Here is a 21,218-nt window from a genome sequence, read left to right as displayed (position 1 = left end):
CCAGATTTGCAAATTTGGTTTATTCATATAACCAGTTTAGTGGAAACGGGCTTCATCACTCATTATGATTTTGGATACGTTTAATAATAATAATAATAAGTGTTTTATTATCTTATTATTTTGTGGCAATTAGATATAATTATATCCTCACTGGGATCTCCCGTGCTGAGGATAGAGCATGGAAGTAAGTTAACCTCACTTGACGGTCAGCATCGAGCATTTGGTGAACGGTTTGCACTTTGTATGGAAACATCTTCAGGTCTTTCACCAAAATTCGACGCAACGAAATGTCTGTTGATGCCAAATTGTGTGCATCGTTGTCTCGTCTATGTTTGTGGACTCTCTAGGACGTCCTCAGCCACAGCAGCGATATTCTCAATACGGTGCTGGCCACTTCTTGCGACATCTCTAGTGGACCCAGTTTGCACGAGATGCTCAGCCAAACGCATAACTGTTCACGCACATGGTGCAGGACGATGAGGAAAACGAAGACGAAATTCATGCTGCGTTAAAATAACAGACCGGAAATTTTCCAAATAAGCAGTAACAATAATTACACAATCTTCAGGTGTATATCACTCCATTGCTTGTTGTCAACTAATAATACTCTATCTGTCTGCATAAATGTCAAAGCACAATGACATTTGACATCATTTGCAAAAATTATGGCACATTCACATAATGACATTACTTTTGCCCCACCTTGTAGATGGAGAATGCAGGAGGACGGAGAGTAATACCACAAATAGAGGAGAATACAGGTGCATGGAAAATACAGGAGAAAGGAGAAAACAGGAGTATGGAGAATAATAACACAAATAGAGGAGAATAAAGGAGTATGGAAAATACAGGAGAAAGGAGAAAACAGGAGTATGGAGAATAATAACACAAATAGAGGAGAATACAGGAGTATGGAAAATACAGGAGAAAGGAGAAAACAGGAGTGTGGAGAATAATAACACAATGATATGAGAACAATATCACAATGGACAAAAGTGTCAATGCTAGAGAAGAAAGAATACACAAACGAAGTGGAGGAAAATTGACAAGAAGCTAAGTAACAGGCAAATATGTCAGAAAAATTACAAAAATAAGTGAGAATATTAGAATACAAGAATGCAGGTGAATGTAAAACTTTGTCGGAAATTGATAAAAATGACTCAAATTACACAGCAAAATTGAAAGAAATGTCAAAACTTTACAAAAACAAATACCAACAGAAACATCACTAATGGACAAGATTGAAGTCCACCATCATTATTGGTATACAGAACTCTTATAGAATAATAATGAACAAACAGAGAACAAGCAAAGAAGCGGTTACCTTTCTTGGTGGCAGCGTCCACAAGGGCGCCCCTTGTGAGCAGTTCGGACACCACCTCGACGTGGCCATCCTTGGCTGCCAGGTGGAGGGCATTCAGTCCATTCTGCCACAAGAGAAATGACAAGTCAGTTGGATTGCCTGATACTTATTCAACATTAAGACCGGTTATAGGAACAATTGTTTCAACTAACTAACTAACCATTACGCTTGTCTCTGCCGGTTAGGCAGAGAGAATTAACCGCCAAATCACTAGGTTTTCGCTCATTCAAATTGATATAACGTCTCATACCTGTCTTCCTCGGGCGTCACGGTCTTCTTCTACCATTCTTCTTACACTCCTTTCTTCATTTATTCGTTATACATGCCCAAAACATATAAGCGTCCCTTTTTTAACCTTACTCATTATCTTCTTCTTCTTCTTCCTAGCACTATCCCAACTCATTGCCTAGGTAGGCTGTTGGGGTCGGCTCTTCTCGTTCTCAGGTTATAGCTTCTTCGGTTCCGAGTGTCGCTTTCATCTAGGCCGTTTCTTTGTAGGATTTTGGAGCATTGGGTCATCCAGGAGTTCTTTGGTCTACCTCTGGATGACTGTCTTTGAAGCTCTATAGACATTGCCTGCTTCACAGTGTGGTCTGGTGGTCTCCGTCTTATGTGCCCATACCATCTTAACTGTCGTTCCTCTAGCTTACTGTTTATGTCAGTGACACCCAGGCTACCACGAATGCGTGAGCTTTTAATTTTATCTTTTAATGATACTCCTGCCGTCCATCTAAGCATTCGCATTTCTGCTGATTCGAGTTGCCTAGAGTAGGAGTTGTACATAGTCCATTAGTTACTTAATTACCTTACTCATTATGCTTAATAATATTATGTTCCTACACATATATATATATATTTTTTTGTATTTGTATATTATTTGTGTTTTTTACAATAAATATACAATGTTTACAAGTCATACTGTTTTAATTTATACTACACTTCCATTAAAAGCATTTGCTTGTGGATGGAAGAGGAGTGTACATTTGCGAAAAAATAATATAACTAGGTTACAAAGTAAAAAAAATTACAAATTTAAAATCCATACAAATTATTGTATTTGGAAGGAAGAAAAAATATATATTATGAAGGGTAAATAGAGTATAGTGGGATAATTTGTGAGATTTTCAAGTGAAACTAGGGGAATCAGTTTTTTTGGTAACGATTTCCCTAAAATATTTTTTTACATACATAGTTCAATATTTGTTTTTTATTATTAATGCTTCTAATTTCTTCTGGTAATTTATTAAAGAAATGTTTTCCTTGGTGGGTATAATGGTGCTGGGCAAAAGAAGTGTGTAGTTTAGGGCATGCAAATATATATTTAAGTGTGGTTCGATTTTCAGCTATGAATGAGTATTTATCTTTTTCTTTTATAATTTGAATAATTGAATTTGTCATAAATAAGTGTTTAAATGTAGGAACTTTGAATTCTTCGAATACGCGTTCAGTGGGGAAGTCTGGAGGTTTTTTTAGTATTATTTTTATTATGACTTTTTGAACAATTTCTATGGGGGTCAGGCTAGTTTTGTAAGCTATATGTCATTAAGATAGTAGTTATAAGCCTTAGTCATAAGACAGTAGTTATAGGCGTTAGTCGTAAGTAACTAGTTATAAGTCTCAGACGTAAGTCACTAGTTTTAAGTCAGTAGTTCTAGTATTAACTATTTAAGAAAATATTTGTACAGCGCCCTTGAGGTGATTTCTCACGAAAATGGCGCTATATAAATTAGCAAAATATTATTATTTACATCAGTCTTGCATTCTTTGCGAATCTCCACATTTTTCATACATTCATACGTGGTTTTATTTATTTATTATTTATTTATTTATTTTTCATGTTCTCCGTAAAACGGTTATTCACCAATACATTATGGAGAAGATTACAAATTAGACAAAAAGTATAGCAAAACACATAAAAAGGTCAGTTTCACTACTTTGTGACATACGTCAAAAGATAATTGTTAAACTGCCTGTAGGTTACGTTAAAAATGTCGATGGTCAATGCAGACTCGTTGAGCAGTTCAGTCGCTCTGTTGACTGGGGCGTTCTGATAGGCAGAAGTCCCCGCTTTTGGAACATAAAAAATGGTATGGGACCTTCCACGAGTATACTTGTCTGGGACATATAAGTTAATCTCTTTCAAAATAGGTGGATTATGTATAGTTCCAGAGATTATCTTAAAAAAATGTTTTCCTAAAAATATTTTTCGGCGGGCTTCTAATGTATTAAGATCGAGCATTCCTGCTAAGAATAAGGATGGATACAGGAAAGGGTAGTACATATATTCCCTCATATATAGGTAACGCATGAATCTCTTTTGTACTTTTTCTATTTCGAGAATATGGTTTTGCTCAGAAAATACAAAATATAAAATTTCTCACACATACCAAAAGCATGTGTGAGAAATCTGGAGAACCGCAAAGAATGCAAGGCTAATGTATTTGAATAAGATTAAGAAAGGGACGCTCAAATGGTTTGAGCATGTAGAGCGAATGAACAAAGAAAGGAGTGTAAGGATAATATATGACGCAAATGTTGATAGTAGAATAAGTCGGGGACGCGCGAGGAATACATGACACGATTAAGAGATACTGGAGTAAGAATAATAGAAGAGTATGTATGAGAAGGTTACCAGATAACTCATCAAAACGAAAATTCAACACACCTATAAAAAGTGTTAAACTAGGTTAAATAGGTTACATATGTAACTATTTTTTATATATGTAAGTTTTTATTTCATCACTTTTGATGACTTTATATCGCCTTTTAAAAGTGTGTTGAATCGTCATTTTGAGGAGTTATTATGGAACCGTATGAGACAATGCATGAATGTGAATGAGGCAAGGAGTGTGTTCTAAGACCGAGTTGTTTGGCGGTTCGTCCTCTATGCCTACTCATGCAGAGAAACGGTGTGATGGTTAGGTTAGGTTAGTTAGTTTATGTTATTGATGTTGCTCTTTTGACAGTCCCAGCAATATGCGATTCCCATTTTAAGTCTTGTGATATGGTTAGCAGTTTTAGCAGTGTTTTATCATTGTATAATCTAATATCTATTCATTATGAATGGGCATTTAGTGATGTGTATTAAATATGAGACAGATAATACATGCTGTAACACAAGTAATAATGAATTATGCATTCTGTTTGTACGTAGCAGGTAGGTACTGCTCTTATCAATAAGTAATGCACTAACATGTTTACTCCAGTCACACTGGGGGTCAGGAATGTGATGTCACATGGTTGTATATTAATATGTTGTTGCTTTGTATGACTTGATAATTAATTGATAGAGTGACTAACCGAATATGTAGGACAACGAATGACATTGAAGGTTGATTATTTTTTATTTCTCTTTTAACTGCGCTTATGTCACACTTTCCTAAGATTTTTTACTATTTATCAATAGCGCGGACCTGTGAAAAATACTTAAAAATCACGGGAAATTATTTATTAAAAAATATATTTTTGACTTTCAAAAACAAACATTGTCAATTTTGGAGACAATCAGAAATTTACCTTTCAAATGAACACCATTAATAAACTTGAAAAATTATGACATCCGTCAAAAATTTAAACAAAAGAAATACATTTTTGTTATTTGTTTTGGGGGTGTTATGCCGTGTTGCGCTAACTCCTTTAGCCAACGTTTCGGACAGCATTGCAGTGTCCATGCTGTCCGAAACGTTGGCTAAAGAAGGAGTTAGCGCAACACGGCATAACACCCCAAAAACAAATAACAAAAATACTTTTGGCCGTGAAAATCTTAAATCCTATTTAAAAGAAATACACATTTCAAGTATACCTAATTTATCGCTTGTTTCTATGTTCCCACAATCAGTTCCAATTTTGAAAATAAAAGCAAATCTCAGTTCTAGAGGTAATTGGACTGGAGTTACATGCGTACACAGACACAAAATCGAAATTATTATTTTTAATTGTCATTTTTTAATCCCTAGGATACCTGCGATAAATGTGTGGTTAAACCATGTATGATGGTGAAACTAATAAGAACACATTATCGTGAGCATGTAACGCAATATATATAACTTTGTTTTTTTTTTTAATTTTGCAACAATGTTTTTTGCGACTTCACTCATGTGCATTATAATATTCTTTAAGCGCGCAAACCGCGGTTGACAGCTGTTTTTATGTCTTCTTGAAATATCTTCACAGATCGTGTTTTGTTTATAAAATTATCAATTTACTATTATATTTGTGTAAGTCAACACATTTACATAGATATTTGTGTTCTTTTTCGTCAGTTTTAGACACGTAATTACATAATAACATCATTTGTAAAATCTACTTGCATGTTACTCGTATGTCATAAAGTTAGGTTAAAATGGTTACGCCACAATTCAAATTGAATTTTATGGTCTATATTTTACAAGAACTTTTTTTAAATGATGTTTTTTTTTATAACATAAATGCCTAATGCACTTGTTTGAAACCATGTATCGAAGAAAAAAACGTTTGAAAATGTGCAAGAAATGCGTTAAACATATCAGTTTTTTTATGTTGTCTCCAGGAAATTAAAAGCAAGTTCAATTTGTTTTTGTATGAACGAGATGAAGAGTGAGGTGACAGTTTTCTTGCAAATTCCCTAAATAACTGTTTTTTGAATTTTAATTTCTCTGAAATTTTGCAACGTTTTGAACATAAATGTTTGTGGAAAGCTTTTTTTTTCAACTCTTTTCATGATTTAAATTAAAATATTGCACTTTTTAAGTATTAAAATATATTTCTAATACAAAAATCTAATAGGTAATTTTATCTAGTTTCAAAAATGGTAACCGGTTTTTAAAATAAATAAATATATAGAACATTTAAAGTACCTTGGAAAATTCCGAAATTCGATGAGAAATCATTATTATTTTAAGTTTATACAACGGACGATTGTTTGTCCCTGTGACTAGGGTTGCCAGATATCCGGTTTTGTCCAGATAGCCGTTGAAAAAACCGTACTGTCCGGTGTAGAAAATTTTGGAAAACCGGACAATAGAATGTCCGTTTTTTTTTTGAAAATACGTGACATATACAGTATTTACACCTCACGAGATAATTTACAGAGCAAACGCCGTGAGCGATTCTGGCGGGTCTTTCGAAAATGGTACAATATGTGTGCAGTGTTCCCGTCTCCATATGCCTTCGTAGAAATAGTTTATAGTGTAATGGGTAATGTATGGACTGGCGAAAGAAATCTACTAGGTGTGAATACCGTAAAAAGCGAATTATGTGTTTTCTTCAATTTAAATGTCAATTGCATTGAATTTAATTAATAAACGATTATTTAAAGCAGTAGTATCTAGTGCCAAATATGTTAAAAAGTGATTTTTTGCTTACCAATAGTAATAATAAATATAAGTTTTAATGTTTAATAAGTGTTTCATCGTGTTTACCCTCACAAATTTTCGGTATTTTCTCTATTTGTTTTGGCCAAAATCAAAGGGGTTTATGATTATCAAAAGACCCTTTGATTTTCGACACATTGTACCAAAAAAAATCTTTGATAAATAATGTTCGGTTTTTTTATCTGGACCAGCTGGCAACCCTACCTGTGACTCGATAAGCAATGTATATATCTTTAAGGCGAAGTTTAATGCCAAATCACTATTTTGATTAATATTTATAACGAATTGGTGTACATTATGAATACCAAAAATATGTTTTAGATAAATTGAAGGTTTTCCTATCGCTTCGCTTGAGTAGAATACAAATAAAAATATAAATTACTCAATAAAAAATATAAATGCAAGCTACCAAAAAATTTTTTTTTTCAATAGAAATTTATGAACGCATAAAGGAAACAACTTTAAAAAAATACAGTATTATAGCTAAGATTATCTGTGACAGTTTCACTTGATTAACTTTTTTGCTTTCTTATAAAATTATTTACAAAATAAATAAAAACCAGTTTTTTGCTTAAAATCGAACGTTTCTAGACTTCCGTTTGTCAAGCGATTTTAATGCCTATTACCTACGATATAAGGTATACCAAGAATATACACATTTTTGGCTTGTAGCTTCCTCTTAAATGAACTAGTTTATGTCAGTTTCTATTTAAGGTTTCAATTAGTAAGGTTTTCACATACACAGTCGATTATCAATTGAAAAAAAATTTTCACCACGTTTTTTAGCAAGTCTTTGTTATTTTTTGTGTTCATATTATTTGAGATCACCATAGGCATAAAGGTTGTTCAGTTGGTACCTACTAAACACCATAAAATCCTAACTGTGTACGTATAACTGTAGATAAAAATTAATGCAAAGTAGCTGAATAATATAGTGGCCTAGAACCTAGAACAGCATGACAAACTATTGTTACAACCATGGACAATTTGTTAGTTAATTCATTCAACAACAGGTGGCATTGTTCCCTCACTAACACACAGACAAAAGATACTACATGCATTACCTATGTAAATTTATTATAGTACACATTGTTTAACAATCAGGTGCCGCTTATGGTTAAATAACTGCAGAGGAAGCAGCGTGAAGATGGAATTACGATAATTAAAACTTGGTTATAACGAGCTCGTAGGACCAACTAAATTTGCGCCTTATAGCCATTACCCATTATAGGTTTTATAAAAGTCGCATGTACCTTCCTACCTACCTACCTACCAGGTAGGTCCTATCTACCTCTGCTATCAATATATTCGCAAAAGTTTAGTACAGGGTTTTCCAATAAGAGGTGTTATTTTGATATTCAATCGTAAAATATCAATGGTTTCGTTGCTTGTGTGGCACGTGGCGCCGTCTTGTTGAAAGTAAACGTTGTCCAGATCAATACCATCCAATTCCGGCCAGAAAAAATCATTCATCATCTCTCGATAGAGCAATCCATTCACCGTAACTGTTACTCCAGCCTCATTTTGTTATGATGCAGGGCTAGATTCCTTTTGTTTTTATATTTTATTAATTAATTTGTTCTGCATCATCGCATCTATCTCCTTCGTTTCTCTATTCTAGTTAGGAACCGGACGATTGTCGATGGTAGTTTGAAATTTTTTCATGCGGCGGGCCGAGAGCGACATCTGGGCCCGGCGGAAATGAGCAACCACTTCTTAGCTGGGCAAAAGTAAGGTCCAAAAGTATGACTCCGCCAGACCATAAACCGCACCAAACAGTCACACGTTGAGGATAGAGAGGCTTTTCAACGATAACTCTTGGGTTTTCCGAGCCCAAGATGCGACAATTTTGCTTGTTGACGAAGCCACCGAGGTGGAAATGGACCTCATCACTTAAGATGATTTGCATTTGATTCACTCAAGTGAATTTTAATAATTTCAATGCGCTGTTGAAGCGTGTATCGTTCCATTTTTATTAATGGCGTAGTTTCTACTTGTCAAATGTCAAAAAATGACAGCTTCAAAAGTAACATCTACCGAAATAGCGGGCTATTCAAAATAACACCTCTTATTAGAAAACCCCGTATATTTTCAAAATACGAGTAAGTATTTCTTATTAAAAGAAGAAATTAGAAAAAAAAACTTTAACTAACCAAATTTACAATCAACGATTTTTAAGATTTCGCTTTCATGCTTCTCTATTTCCTTATCAAAACAATCCACGCATTATAACTGTCATCACCTACTTTAGCTTCTTATTTATTTTATTTTTTCGACCCAACGACCCATTCAAGTTAAATTTTTAAATTAAATTTAAAGAAAGACAAACATTCCCGGGTTACGAATAACCTGACAATGTTTGAAAATCTCCTACTACCACCACAGTACGCTGAAAATGTTGCTTGTGTTGTGATGGAGGACTTAGCCAGCCGAGGAATTGAACACACTACGCCTGACCCAAGCGCAATGTCAACTCAGCCACCGACAGGTTAAGTATTAAGAAATTGTGTTGACAAAATTTTTTGCACTGTATATCAGTGAATCGACCTCGTTATAACAGCCAACAATTATATGAAGTTAAGCCTGAACTGAAATATCGTTTTGTAATTGCTCATTATAGCCGTGTACTCGTTATTGCCGTGATCGTTATAACCAAGTTCGACTGTATTATGAAAAATAAAAATCATAGAGAATTGCAAAACCATATTGACATATCCGATAACTTTTCCATCGTACGGGCTTGCCCATTACTGTGAATGAAATGTCAAAGTGCTTCAACAAGCAGACAATAGATGTCACCGTGTTCCTTATAATATTGTGACATAAGCGGCACCCCCTTTGAGGTGGCGCCAGTTTGTCTATCGCCCGGTCTGTCATGGCGGCCCATTTCTCGGCCATTGGGTCACAGAGAAAGAAGAGGAGATAGGGAAAGGTCAACGGTCGGAATGTAATAGCAAGAGGATAATAATTGATGGATTGATGAATGGGAAAAAGTTATGGCAGATTGCACCATGAAAAACTGAGCGAACTCTCGCTTAAAATTTACCATTTTAGAGTCTTTTTGGGAGATATTGTCCCAGCCTGACACAGTCACATAAAAGTTATACTATCTCTCCTTTGTATTACTGTGAGAACTATGATTTAAACAGTGTTCGAAAGAGAGAATAACGCTCGTCAGTGTGCTTTAAAAAATACCATAATCGCTCCCGTGATTGACATTTTACCCCGACATGATAAGGGTTAAGAGGAAGCTGCAAGCCAAAAATGTGTATATTCTTAGTATACCTTATATTGTAGGTAATAGGCATTAAAATCGCTTGACAAACGGAGTCTAGAAACGTTCGATTTCAAGCAAAAAACTGGATTTATTTATTTTGTAAATAATTTTATAAGAAAGCAAAAAAGTTAATCAAGTGAAACTGTCACAGATAATCTTAGCTATAGTACTGTATTTTTTAAAAGTTGTTTCCTTTATGCATTCATACATTTCTAATGAAAAAAAAATTTTTTTAGTAGTTTGCATTTATATTTTTTATTGTATAATTTATTTTTTTATTTGTATTCTACTCAAGCGAAGCGATAGGAAAACCTTCAATTTATCTAAAGCATATTTTTGGTATTCTTAATGTACACCAATTCGTTATAAAGATTAATCAAAATAGTGATTTGGCATTAAGCTTCGCCTTAATCTGAAATGTTAATTAATTAATTAAAAATAATATGTAATATAAATGTGGCGCGCTTAACTTCACTGAAATCTTACTGCAATATTCAACGATCTCATTACATCGCCATAATATGATTTCATAACATCACCATAATATAACTTCATCACATAACAGATTATAAGTCTTCATCGCTCACCGAATTGCAGGTGTTGATGTCCCTGACTTGCTGCGTGTCCAGCAGTTCCTTGACCGTTTGCAGCTGTCCTGCGCGCGCAGCGCGGAGAAACGCTGTGCTCGGTTCCATCTGCAAATACAAAAAAAATCATAGGTTATAGGACATCATCGGAAAATTCAAAGGTTATAAAAAGCTGGATCGAAATGTCACTTGATTGTAAAATGAAAACACAAATTAATCGCAAAATATTATTTTACGTATCATTAGAATACCTTTCATATTGGAGGAAAATTATTAAATTTCAGTACAGAAGACTTTATCTATGAGCTCCCTGGTTATAATACTTCATCAGAATTTCACATAATTGAAATGAACACGAGAGACACAAAATCAGGAGTGACTATTACATTTCATCAAAAGGAAAATCATGTAGTTATAACAAACACTTCATCGGTGAAATCATTGGTTTTGGACTCACCTGGTAGGTCACTTGAGATTAACACTTAATTAACATTACTTAATTGTTTATTAGCGAAATTTAGATACAGGATTTAGGACATAATTGGAAAATTGAATATAATTAGAGTTTCTCTCAGGAATGGTATATTTAATGGTATGACAGCTTAAAAAGGTAAGTTTTTAGTTTAGACCTGAATTCTGTTGGACTGGAAAGTTTCATATGGCTTATTTTTATCATGAAAAAAAGTGAATTCCTGGAAAAATAATTAGATTCTGAACATCACACCAAACAACTTGGTACACACTTCTTACCTCATTCATACATCGTCTCATATTAACTTCCTAGGGTGTCCTCGATTTCTCCTACCATTCAATTCGCGTCATATATTCTCCATACACTCCTTTCATCGTTTATCCGCTCGACATGCACATACCATCTCAGCATCCCTTTTAAATCTAAGTCATTATTACGCTTACATTAGCCTTGCATTCTTTTCGATGGTTTTACCACGTATACGCCTCAGGGATCTCATTTCTACGGCATTCACTATATCAATTCAGTAAAAACATCGATAAAACCCTGGAGACCTTCAGAACGTGCCGGAACGATTATTTCCTTATCAATTTATGGGCAGTTAATATTATGTCGTGTATTTATGAGTAAAGTAATGGGCGATTGTTGTGAGTTTTATGGAAACATTACAGTTTTACAATAATAAAAGAAATTCCTCAGACACTACGTAGTTGTGGTTGGTTGTTATTTTTTTATCTATTCTTATGTACATCGTGGAAACTTGACACAAAATCAAGCATTAGTCCCAAACACTGTAAGACGTAAGCGTTTGACAGTGTGTTTATATTAATATAGCTCCACCAACAAAATAATTAGAATTAAATTAGAAATAGAAAAAGTACGAAAGAGGTTTAAACGTTACCTATATGAGATAATATGGGTACTATCCGTTTCTTGTTCTGAACAGGACAGCTGAAAAATAAAACACGCTGAAAAATATTTTTAGGCAAACTTTTTTTAAAAACTGTTAAAAAAAATGTTGTAGCTGAAAACGACTTTTTTTTCAAAGATTCGATTATTTGTATGAATATTTTCAGGAAATTTCAGTTTGGCCGTGGTCCTAATACAAAATAGCTTGGACAGAGTTACATGTGTCCTAATACAAAATAGCTTGGACAGAGTTGCATGTGTCCTAATACAAAATAGCTTGGGCAGAGTTACATGTGTCCTAATACAAAATAGCTTGGACAGAGTTACATGTGTCCTAATACAAAATAGCTTGGGCAGAGTTACATGTGTCCTAATACAAAATAGCCTGGACAGAGTTACATGTGTCCTAATAAAATCCTTTTAAATATATTTAATTTAAATAATTGGATTTCATTACAGCAGTTAATATCCAAAAAAATGTAAGTCCTACCCGATCGGCATTTGGTTCAGTTGTTAGCGCGGTTGGCTCCAGTCTTTGGGGAGGAAGGATTGATCCTCAGCCAGGCCAAAAAAACTTATTTACCGATTATATTATACTACCGATTTATAACAATTTTCTCTTTAAAGTTTTTAAGTTCCAAAAAAATGTTACTTTTGAAGATAATATCTATATATTTGTTATGCCGAAACGTTAATTATATGAAATTCCCTCGATAGACAAAAATCGCAAAGTAAGCTCCGAAAATTATTAAAACCACGTTTTGTTCTGTTATTTAATATGTTATAGGCATGAAAAAAAAATTACAGTGTATCTTTAAATGCAACTAAAGCAATTCTCGAGAGATTTTTGCTCTATTTCAAACGAGTCGTGTTTTATTAAATATTTTCAAAAATTTCGTTTAATTATTATCGTTTTTTTAATATCAGTGCGCACGCTCTAACATTCTTATTTATATATCTCCCTTTCAAACCACCTTTGAACGCTTAATACGGGGCCTTAAGAGCCAGTCCTTGGTTTACGATTTGCAAGCAATGAGAATTACAACTAGAAGACCAAATGCATGAATTATATTTACAGTCGTTAAGAGTTACATCACTGTTTACTAAGAAATTACCATGATAGTGCTTGAACGTAAAATTTGCCAAGATATGAATTATTCGACGTACCGGCTTTATTTGCCAAAAGTCCAGCATATAAAATGATTACCCATTGGCTTATGCCAGAAGACGCAAACTAAAAATACCTATTTATTACATTCCCCATCGACGCAGAGGCCGAATCAACAAGTTATTCGTTGTTTATGATGAATTTGTGTTGGAAAATATTATTTAATGGATAATAAATTTAATACGCCCATAGCTTTTGAAACCAGCAGCACGCAATGGCGTCTATTCTGGGACACCCCAACTCTAAACCGTAAACAATCAACTGTAAACAACCAACAATAAACATTGATTGTTTAGATTGTATCTCTATCAATCAATAAATCAGTCAATTCTTCAGGGATAGGATAACCAGAGGCAAGTGAATGATATGAAATTTCTTTCAGTTCTGAATGATAGATTATAAATATAAGGCTGGCTATACACTACGGCTATGTAAGTTAATCACAGGAGCGTTTATATATGCATCCAACTTACGGTAATTAATGCTCACGGAAGTTTAACTTACAATAGTGCTCACAGCGACTTTTTTTTATTTTTTATAAAGCGGAGACGGTTTACACGTAGTTCCCGTGAGCACTTAGGCCATAGGCCCATTGTGCTATCTCCCTTTTTACCTCAATCCTTTAACAACAACCCAGTCCCTTTAATAAAATTCACCAGGGTTGTCTTGGGTATGTGGCTATGTCTTCTGGTTCTACTGTATGTCTCCCCAGGTACTGAGCCTAGTTCCCACCAGGGCAGGACATTGGCACCAAAGGTGAATTGGAGTCTCTTCATCCTCTTCACATTTCCTGCATCTGTTGGTGTTTTCCACTCCCAATATCTGCATGTGTCTCCTGAGATGGCAGTGTCCCGTTAGTAGTCCTACCAGTTCCCTCAGCGAGTTTCTGTCCATATCGAGTAGTTTCTTGGTTCGTCTAGGGTCTGGTCCTTTTATGAGTACTTTGGATTGTCTCATTCCAGATGCCCTCTCCCATTCTTTGCGGTGCTGGGATTTAACCCACCTATCAATATGAAATTTGGTGTGGCAAGCTGCTACTCCTACGGCCGGCTCGGATCCTACAAGTGGTGCTTTCGCCCCTTTCCTTGCTAGTTCGTCAGCCCACTCGTTGCCCTCAATACCTTTATGTCCTGGTACACAGATTAGGGTTATTTTATTGATGGTAGCGAGTTCTGTAAGAACAGTCCTGCATTCCATCACCATTCTGGAGTCGCATCGGTTACTTCCCAGTGCCATTAGGGCTGCCTGGCTATCGGAATATATGCTTATGTTTTTATTCCTGTTCCCAATACGTATATTCTCCTGTGCGCAGGCCAAGATAGCTTTCATCTCAGCTTGAAACACAGTACAGTGTGTTCCTAGAGGTATACTGAGTTCCCTCTTGGATCCCTGCAGACAGACTCCGGCCCCTGTTCCCTCCTCCATCTTGGACCCATCTGTGAACCAGATTAGTTCCTGTTTGGAGGTAGGACCTGGAACCGTGTCCCATTCCTCCCTTGTGGGGTAGGTCACCCCAAACTGCCGTCTGAAGAGGTATTCGGCTTGTTTGCCGTCCTGCTTCATTCCAGCTGTCGGGCTAATTGCCCTCAGTCTTGCTCCAATCTCTGTATGACTGTTTTTGGGCAGCTCACCTCTCCATTGACCTTTGCATTGTAGCGTGTAGGCTGCCGCTCACAGCGACTGCTACACACGTAATTTTATTCGCGGCAAGATTGCTTCTTGTAAACAATAATTTGCTGCTGTAAAATTTACGCGATTTTTTTTATCAAGGCCTAAATAATATGTTGGAATAGAAATTGGCTCGAGAGAAACAATTATTTTTGTTCAGTTAACGGTGGAATTAAATGGAGTTCTTTAATTTTATCAGAATGACAGCCAGATGACAGCAACAGACTTCGAATTCAAATAAGTAAGTAATTTTATAGACAGAAATGTTGAGATTAGAAAGGATTTGACCGATAATTAAAAATAATGATCCTCATTTTCAGAAAGCTTTTTTCCACCTGACAAATAACTGATATCTCTTCGCTTATTGGAATAAAAAAAAATATTTCCGTTTACATTCGTTTTCGTGGTGCTTATGGTTCTATTTAGTGTTATTTTATATATTATTATCGGGAGTTAAAAATGTACTTATCCACTTATCGTAATCAGATTTTAGTTCATTTAATAATGAAAAAACTAGTTTTTTTGGAAGATCCTACGAAAACCTTTAATTTTATTTTTTTACATCTCGCATCGGCACGTTCAGGTAATATGTCTTACGGTAAGCGTGTCAACTTATCACACTGATTTCGTAAGCTATAAGAAGTCTGTTATTAAGTTCGATTAAACCTGTCAAAAACTTACGACTGTCTCTTACGACTTCTGTAACTTGCTATAAATAACAGTTGTTAGTGCGCCCTACTGTCGAATTTGGCAGCCATCTCTGGTCCGGAGCCCCTAAATACCTGAAAAAAACCCTTGACTCTGTGCAGAAACGGGCGGTCCGTTTGATAGATTCCCCAATCTTAACAAACGGACTGCAATCTTTAGAGCACAGGCGTCAGGTAGTTATGCTGTCCTTGTTCTATCGGTATTACAATGGAAGATGCTCTGAGGAACTAGCGTCATTGATCCCTACGGCACCGGTGCGTAGTCGGAATACACGCCAAACGCGCGCCCAACATTTGTACACGGTTGACATTTGTCACATGAGAACGGGTCGCTTCTACGATTCGTTCTTAAGTTCAACAGCTCGGCTGTGGAACGAACTGCCGGCCTCTGTGTTTCCTCCCTCCTACAACATGGGACTCTTCAAGACCCATGTTCACTCCTTCCTCTCCACAAAAAGACCCTCCACACAGCATCCCCAAAGATGACATAGGCCCTGAGGGAAATTATTTTCTTCAGGGCCTCCTGTGTGGAGTTAATATAAAAAATTTTAAAAAAAAGTAAGCGACTTACGTAAGCGATTTACGAGAAAAAACTTACGAGTGTAAAGGCAGCATAATAATATATGTGAATTGCAGGCGAGAGGAACGGGGTTTGAATGAGAGGGGCGATAGGTGTGACATCAGTCAAAGATCAGAGTGGTAGCTACTCTCAGTATCGCCCCGGTGGAAGACTACCAGGCAACTACTAGAAAATAACTCCCAATTCATAAACACGATAAATCTCCGGGTCAAAGTCTTAATTCGCGTTTGATCCACCCAAGAGCAACGTTTAATAGCCGGATTAAAATAGACCCGGAATAGCGTGGGTACACCGAACAGAAAATACTTAGAAGTGCGATATAAATACAAGTACACGGAGAAAAATGAGAATTGCTTATTTATTAAGAATAATTTACGTAAGGCCGAATGAATTAACAGGTTTCCTAATAAACTTTTAGTAAATGACCAATATATTATCGCGATGTCCGAACACGTGTTTATGGAAATTTTAATATTATTCTCATATTCGACGAGGAAAATAAGTTGGAATTTCGAAAAAAGTTTTTCATCTTTTTTACTTCTACCATCATGTAGAATCACCTCCCGAAGTTAGTTCACTTTATTCCCGGATACCCTGTAGGTACATGGCTATAATGTACTTCCGCTAGACGTATGATTATCTTTGGTGTAATACATGTGTATAACAATATTATTTTACTTAGACTGATACTATTATAGAAGAAAAATATTATTTTGTTGATTTATGAGAGTTTTTATGTTTGGAGATAAAATTTTCTAATTAATAAATATAATTACAAAATACGGGTTTAAATTACAATAATGCATTAACTAATGCGAAAAATCTAAAATATACTAAAAAGTACATGTATATATATATTCCATCTTATATACTAATGTCGTTGCATACGTCTCTGGGACGTATGATGACAGTTAACCCCATTTATTATATGATAATTAGGAAAAATGTCAATAGAAATTTAAATATTGTTAATAATCTAATTAATTTTGTGAATAACCCTATCCTAAACATATTTCCATTGTAATTTTTTGTCTTTGATCTTCTAAGCTTCCCCCCTTTCCACCTCTCTTCCCCCCCCCCTCCCTTACTTTCATTTCTACCCACGCCTTTTCTATACTTGATAATTAGTTTTAGTACAATTTATGTCCTGATGAAGAGAACATCGTTCTCGAAACATTTCGATTTTTAAAAAATAAAGATTATCGTGGTAAAAACAAAGTGTTTTAATTTATTTCATTAATAAAATGGTGCCACAAAGTGAATTTGCAAAATTTGAAGAAATCATTAATATTTTTCGCAAAATATCGAAATACTTCGGGCACACATTTCTACCCGTTTGTCTCTTCGGTGGTTAGAAAAGTACGCGTTGGCTAAATTTACAAGTTGTGTAAGGCAAAGCTCAGAAAGAAGCAACGTTATTTTATAGGTAGATTTTATGATATTTCTTGTTAACCGCCTTCCCCACACCAGCGACCAAATTCTCGTAAACGTGTTGCGAAATCTATGAGTCAATCAGCTACTATACATCGCAACCAAATCTAAAATGTAACTGTTTCTCTAAACATCAATAGGTACGCACATGACGTGTCAATATATTGGTTCCATGATAACTCAACACAGTGAAAATTCAACACACTTTTAAAAAGTGATATAAAGTCATTAGAAACGATGAAAAAAAAAATTTAACCTAACCTAACCTAACCTAACCTAACCTAACCTAACCTAACCTAACCTAACCTAACCTAACCTAACCTAACCTAACCTAACCTAATCTAACTTAACCTACTTAACCCAGTTAATAAAGTTTTTGTTTCATCACTTTCCATGACTTTGTATAACTTTTTAAAGATGTGATTAATTATCATTGTGATGATTTATCCGGTCACCCAATATATTATCTAGTTTTGTAAGAAGTATGTTAAAAACAATTGTAATTTTTTTTTTGTTTAATTTGTAAATCTATTTCGTGATGATGAGTGTATCCGTGGCGGATGGCGTGGATTTGATTATTTTTAAATCAAAATCTGCAGTTTTATTCCGAGATTGATGACATTTTGCACACTTGACCTTCAAAATAATACGAAGGTCACTGTCTACATCCGATTTCGAAAAACCTCTGCGTTAGCCCCGGGCAACGCCGGGGACTTCAGCTAGTGATAAATATAAAAATTAAACATGCAAAAAAGCTTCTTTTTTTTAATTTTGCAAACCTTTATCTATTTTAAAATGTCTTCAAAATAAATGGTTTGATTGAGGATTGAACCTTATTCCCCGGGAACTGTTGTCGAAAATTATACCAACCCCCCCAAATGCCGATCGGGTAGGGCCGACATTTATTTCGTATATGTTTGTATGCGTGATTTCCCTCAATTTGCCAGAGTATCAGCTCGATCGGATGTAGGGGAGTGGGTTAATTTCCGCTTCCAAGATTCGCTAATTCATTCATTACCGAAAACAAAATTTAAATTCAAAAAGATGCATTTAAAAATGAAAATCATTCATGCGGTAGGCACAGGCGTTCATTATAAATAATTATGTATAAGGTAAAAAAATATAAATATAGCAACAGTATAGTAATAGCATAGTATAGTAAGATCAGCAACATCATCAGCTGTAGGCAGACTGATAGAACCTAAGCGCAAGCCAAGTACTAAGTTTGGTGATCGCGCTTTCGGTGTATCTGGGCCGAAGGCTTGGAATAAACTCCCTCCGGGACTAAGATCCACAACTAGTCCAACAGAATTCAGGTCTAAAATAAAAACTTACCTTTTTTAAGCTGTCGTACCCTTAAATTAAATATATCATTCCTGAGAGAAAGTCCAATTATATCCAATTTTCCAATTATGTCCTAAATCCTGTATCTAAATTTCGCTAATAAACAATTAGTTAATGTTAATTAAGTGTTAATCTCAAGTGACCTACCGGGTAAGTATTACCTGTATATTATCTAGATCAGGGGTTCCCAAAGTGGTCTATATGGACCCCCAGGGGTCGATATTGGCTTGCTGGGGGTCTATGTCAGAGAGAAAAAAATTTGGGGTCTACGAGATTCAAATGGGGGTACATACGAGCGGACCCCCATTTACCTCAAGTCAACATTTAGGAGTTCCGTAAATGACAATATAATACACCTAACACAAATATAATAGACTGAGAAATTACTTATTTCATATTTGTATTTTTATATTTCGTAAAGTTGTTAATTGAGGTATATAAATAGAGTCTACGTCCCTTTTCTCGTCAGAATTAATATATTCAAGCAAAACATTGCACATTGGAAGCCGCGAATTTTCCTAGTTCCCCAACTTGTTTTTGAAAAACGTCCAGGGTAATAATGACGTTCAACATTTAAATTCACTTTTAAGTTCGAGGACATTTTGACTATGGAAATGGAACGTTGAAGAATAGGATATCATATGACAAGAAGAACTGACCGCATTAAGCACTGACAAACTTAAGGGGGAGTTCTGTAGGGCCAGCTACAGAAAGAAATTCCCGTTGCTTATTCTGCTTCATTTTCATTTGGTGTAATACCTCACAAGGTTGCCCCTGTCTGCACAGTGTAAAGACAGAGCAACTATACCGCCACCCGATTGTTGGGCAGGCAAGGGAAGGGAAATTTTTTACGAAAAAAATAAATCATTATCACATGGGACGTTAATAGTTTGAGGAAAATTCAATATTCGGCAGGCAGGGGGTGTACGGAAAAAAAAATTTGGCAACTGGTTTACGGGGCAAAAAAGTTTGGGAACCTCTGATCTAGATATATAGTTAGTAATAACATAGATCACTGTAGAAATGTATTATAAATTTTTACAGCGCCCTTGAGGTGATTTTGCACAAAAACGGCGCCATACAAGTCATCCAATTATTATTATTATTATAGTAGGTGTACATATTTGCGGCCCGCTCCAGAGTAAAAAATACTCTCAGTATCACCGTGGTGAAGGACCACCATCGAGATTCAAAACGTTGCTCAAAATGGTTTTAGACGTGTATGATCCGAATAGTCGATTACTTCCCATCCTTTCTCTTCCTTTCCCTTCCCACTCCCTTCAGCCCCCAACAAACCCCAATTGGGGTTGCCATGGTCTCACTGACTCCAGCCGTTTGGTAGCAGATGGGCCTCTTATGAGGCAAATTAAAAATTATTGACTATATTTTGGCACATTTTACAAGCTTGCCCTGGGTTCGCAATTCAGTTGCCACGCCACTAAATAACTGAATCAGACAAAGATGACACAACAAAATTAAATGATGATATTTGGCAGGTTTTCTCAGTCATCACATCACAAATCGCATAACGCACGCACTGGGGATGAGATTACATCACAACCTGGAATGAAGAATTGATACGAGATTAGCCCGCTGACTCAGCACACTGCTGTGAAATACCTACAGCACGTACAAAATAAACTATCCGTGTCAAATCGGCGATTAGAACCGTTTCGATTGTATTTGAACTGTACCGCGTTAAGGAGAAGCAATGCCAAATCACTATTTTGATTAATCTTTATAACGAATTGGTGTACATTATGAATACCAAAAAATATGCTTTAGTCATATTGAAGGTTTTCCTATCGTTTCGCTTGAGTAGAATACAAATAAATAAATAAATTACTCAATAAAAAATATAAATGCAAACTACTAAATTTTTTTTTTCAATAGAAATGTATGAACGCATAAAGGAAACATCTTTAAAAAAATACAGTATTATAGCTATGATTATCTGTGACAGTTTCACTTGATTAACTTTTTTGCTTTCTTATAAAATTATTTACAAAATAAATAAAAACCAGTTTTATGCTTGAAATCGAACGTTTCTAGAGTCCGTTTGTCAAGCGATTTTAATGCCTATTACCAACGATATAAGGTATACCTACCAAGAATATACACATTTTTGGCTTGTAGATTCATCTTAATTGCGTATTCACGGCACGTTTCAGCGTTTGATCAAATTTTTATCAGCCGTCCACCATTTATCAGCATGCTTTTGTATGTGAATACCGCACGACTGTTCCCAGGCGTCTGGAGCTAGTGAGATTACAGCATCCCCAATTGAGGTATGTTATGAGGCTAAATGAGATGGGAAGAGGAAGGTGGCTAGTCAAATATGGTCACCAAACACGGCAAAAG

The 21,218-nt window shown here is 35.4% G+C and overlaps 1 protein-coding gene across 1 annotated transcript in view; it reads right to left on the bottom strand.

Annotated features, from left to right (window-relative positions):
* LOC149409806 (uncharacterized) overlaps positions 1 to 21,218 on the bottom strand; it is a 198,552-nt gene that overhangs the window by 59,228 nt on the left and 118,106 nt on the right. The window contains exons 2-3 of the mRNA XM_089649202.1: positions 10,579 to 10,686; positions 1,325 to 1,427 (exon numbers count right to left, since the gene is read on the bottom strand). Of these exons, the coding sequence (XP_089505328.1) occupies positions 1,325 to 1,427; positions 10,579 to 10,686 (211 nt within the window). The remainder of the gene's footprint in view (positions 1 to 1,324; positions 1,428 to 10,578; positions 10,687 to 21,218) is intronic.

This window comes from Hesperophylax consimilis, chromosome 29 (assembly GCF_061612785.1).
Source record: "Hesperophylax consimilis isolate HC1 chromosome 29, BYU_Hcon_1.0, whole genome shotgun sequence".
NCBI classification, from domain to species: domain Eukaryota; kingdom Metazoa; phylum Arthropoda; class Insecta; order Trichoptera; family Limnephilidae; genus Hesperophylax; species Hesperophylax consimilis.
This window is presented reverse-complemented; position numbering and strand designations above follow the sequence as displayed.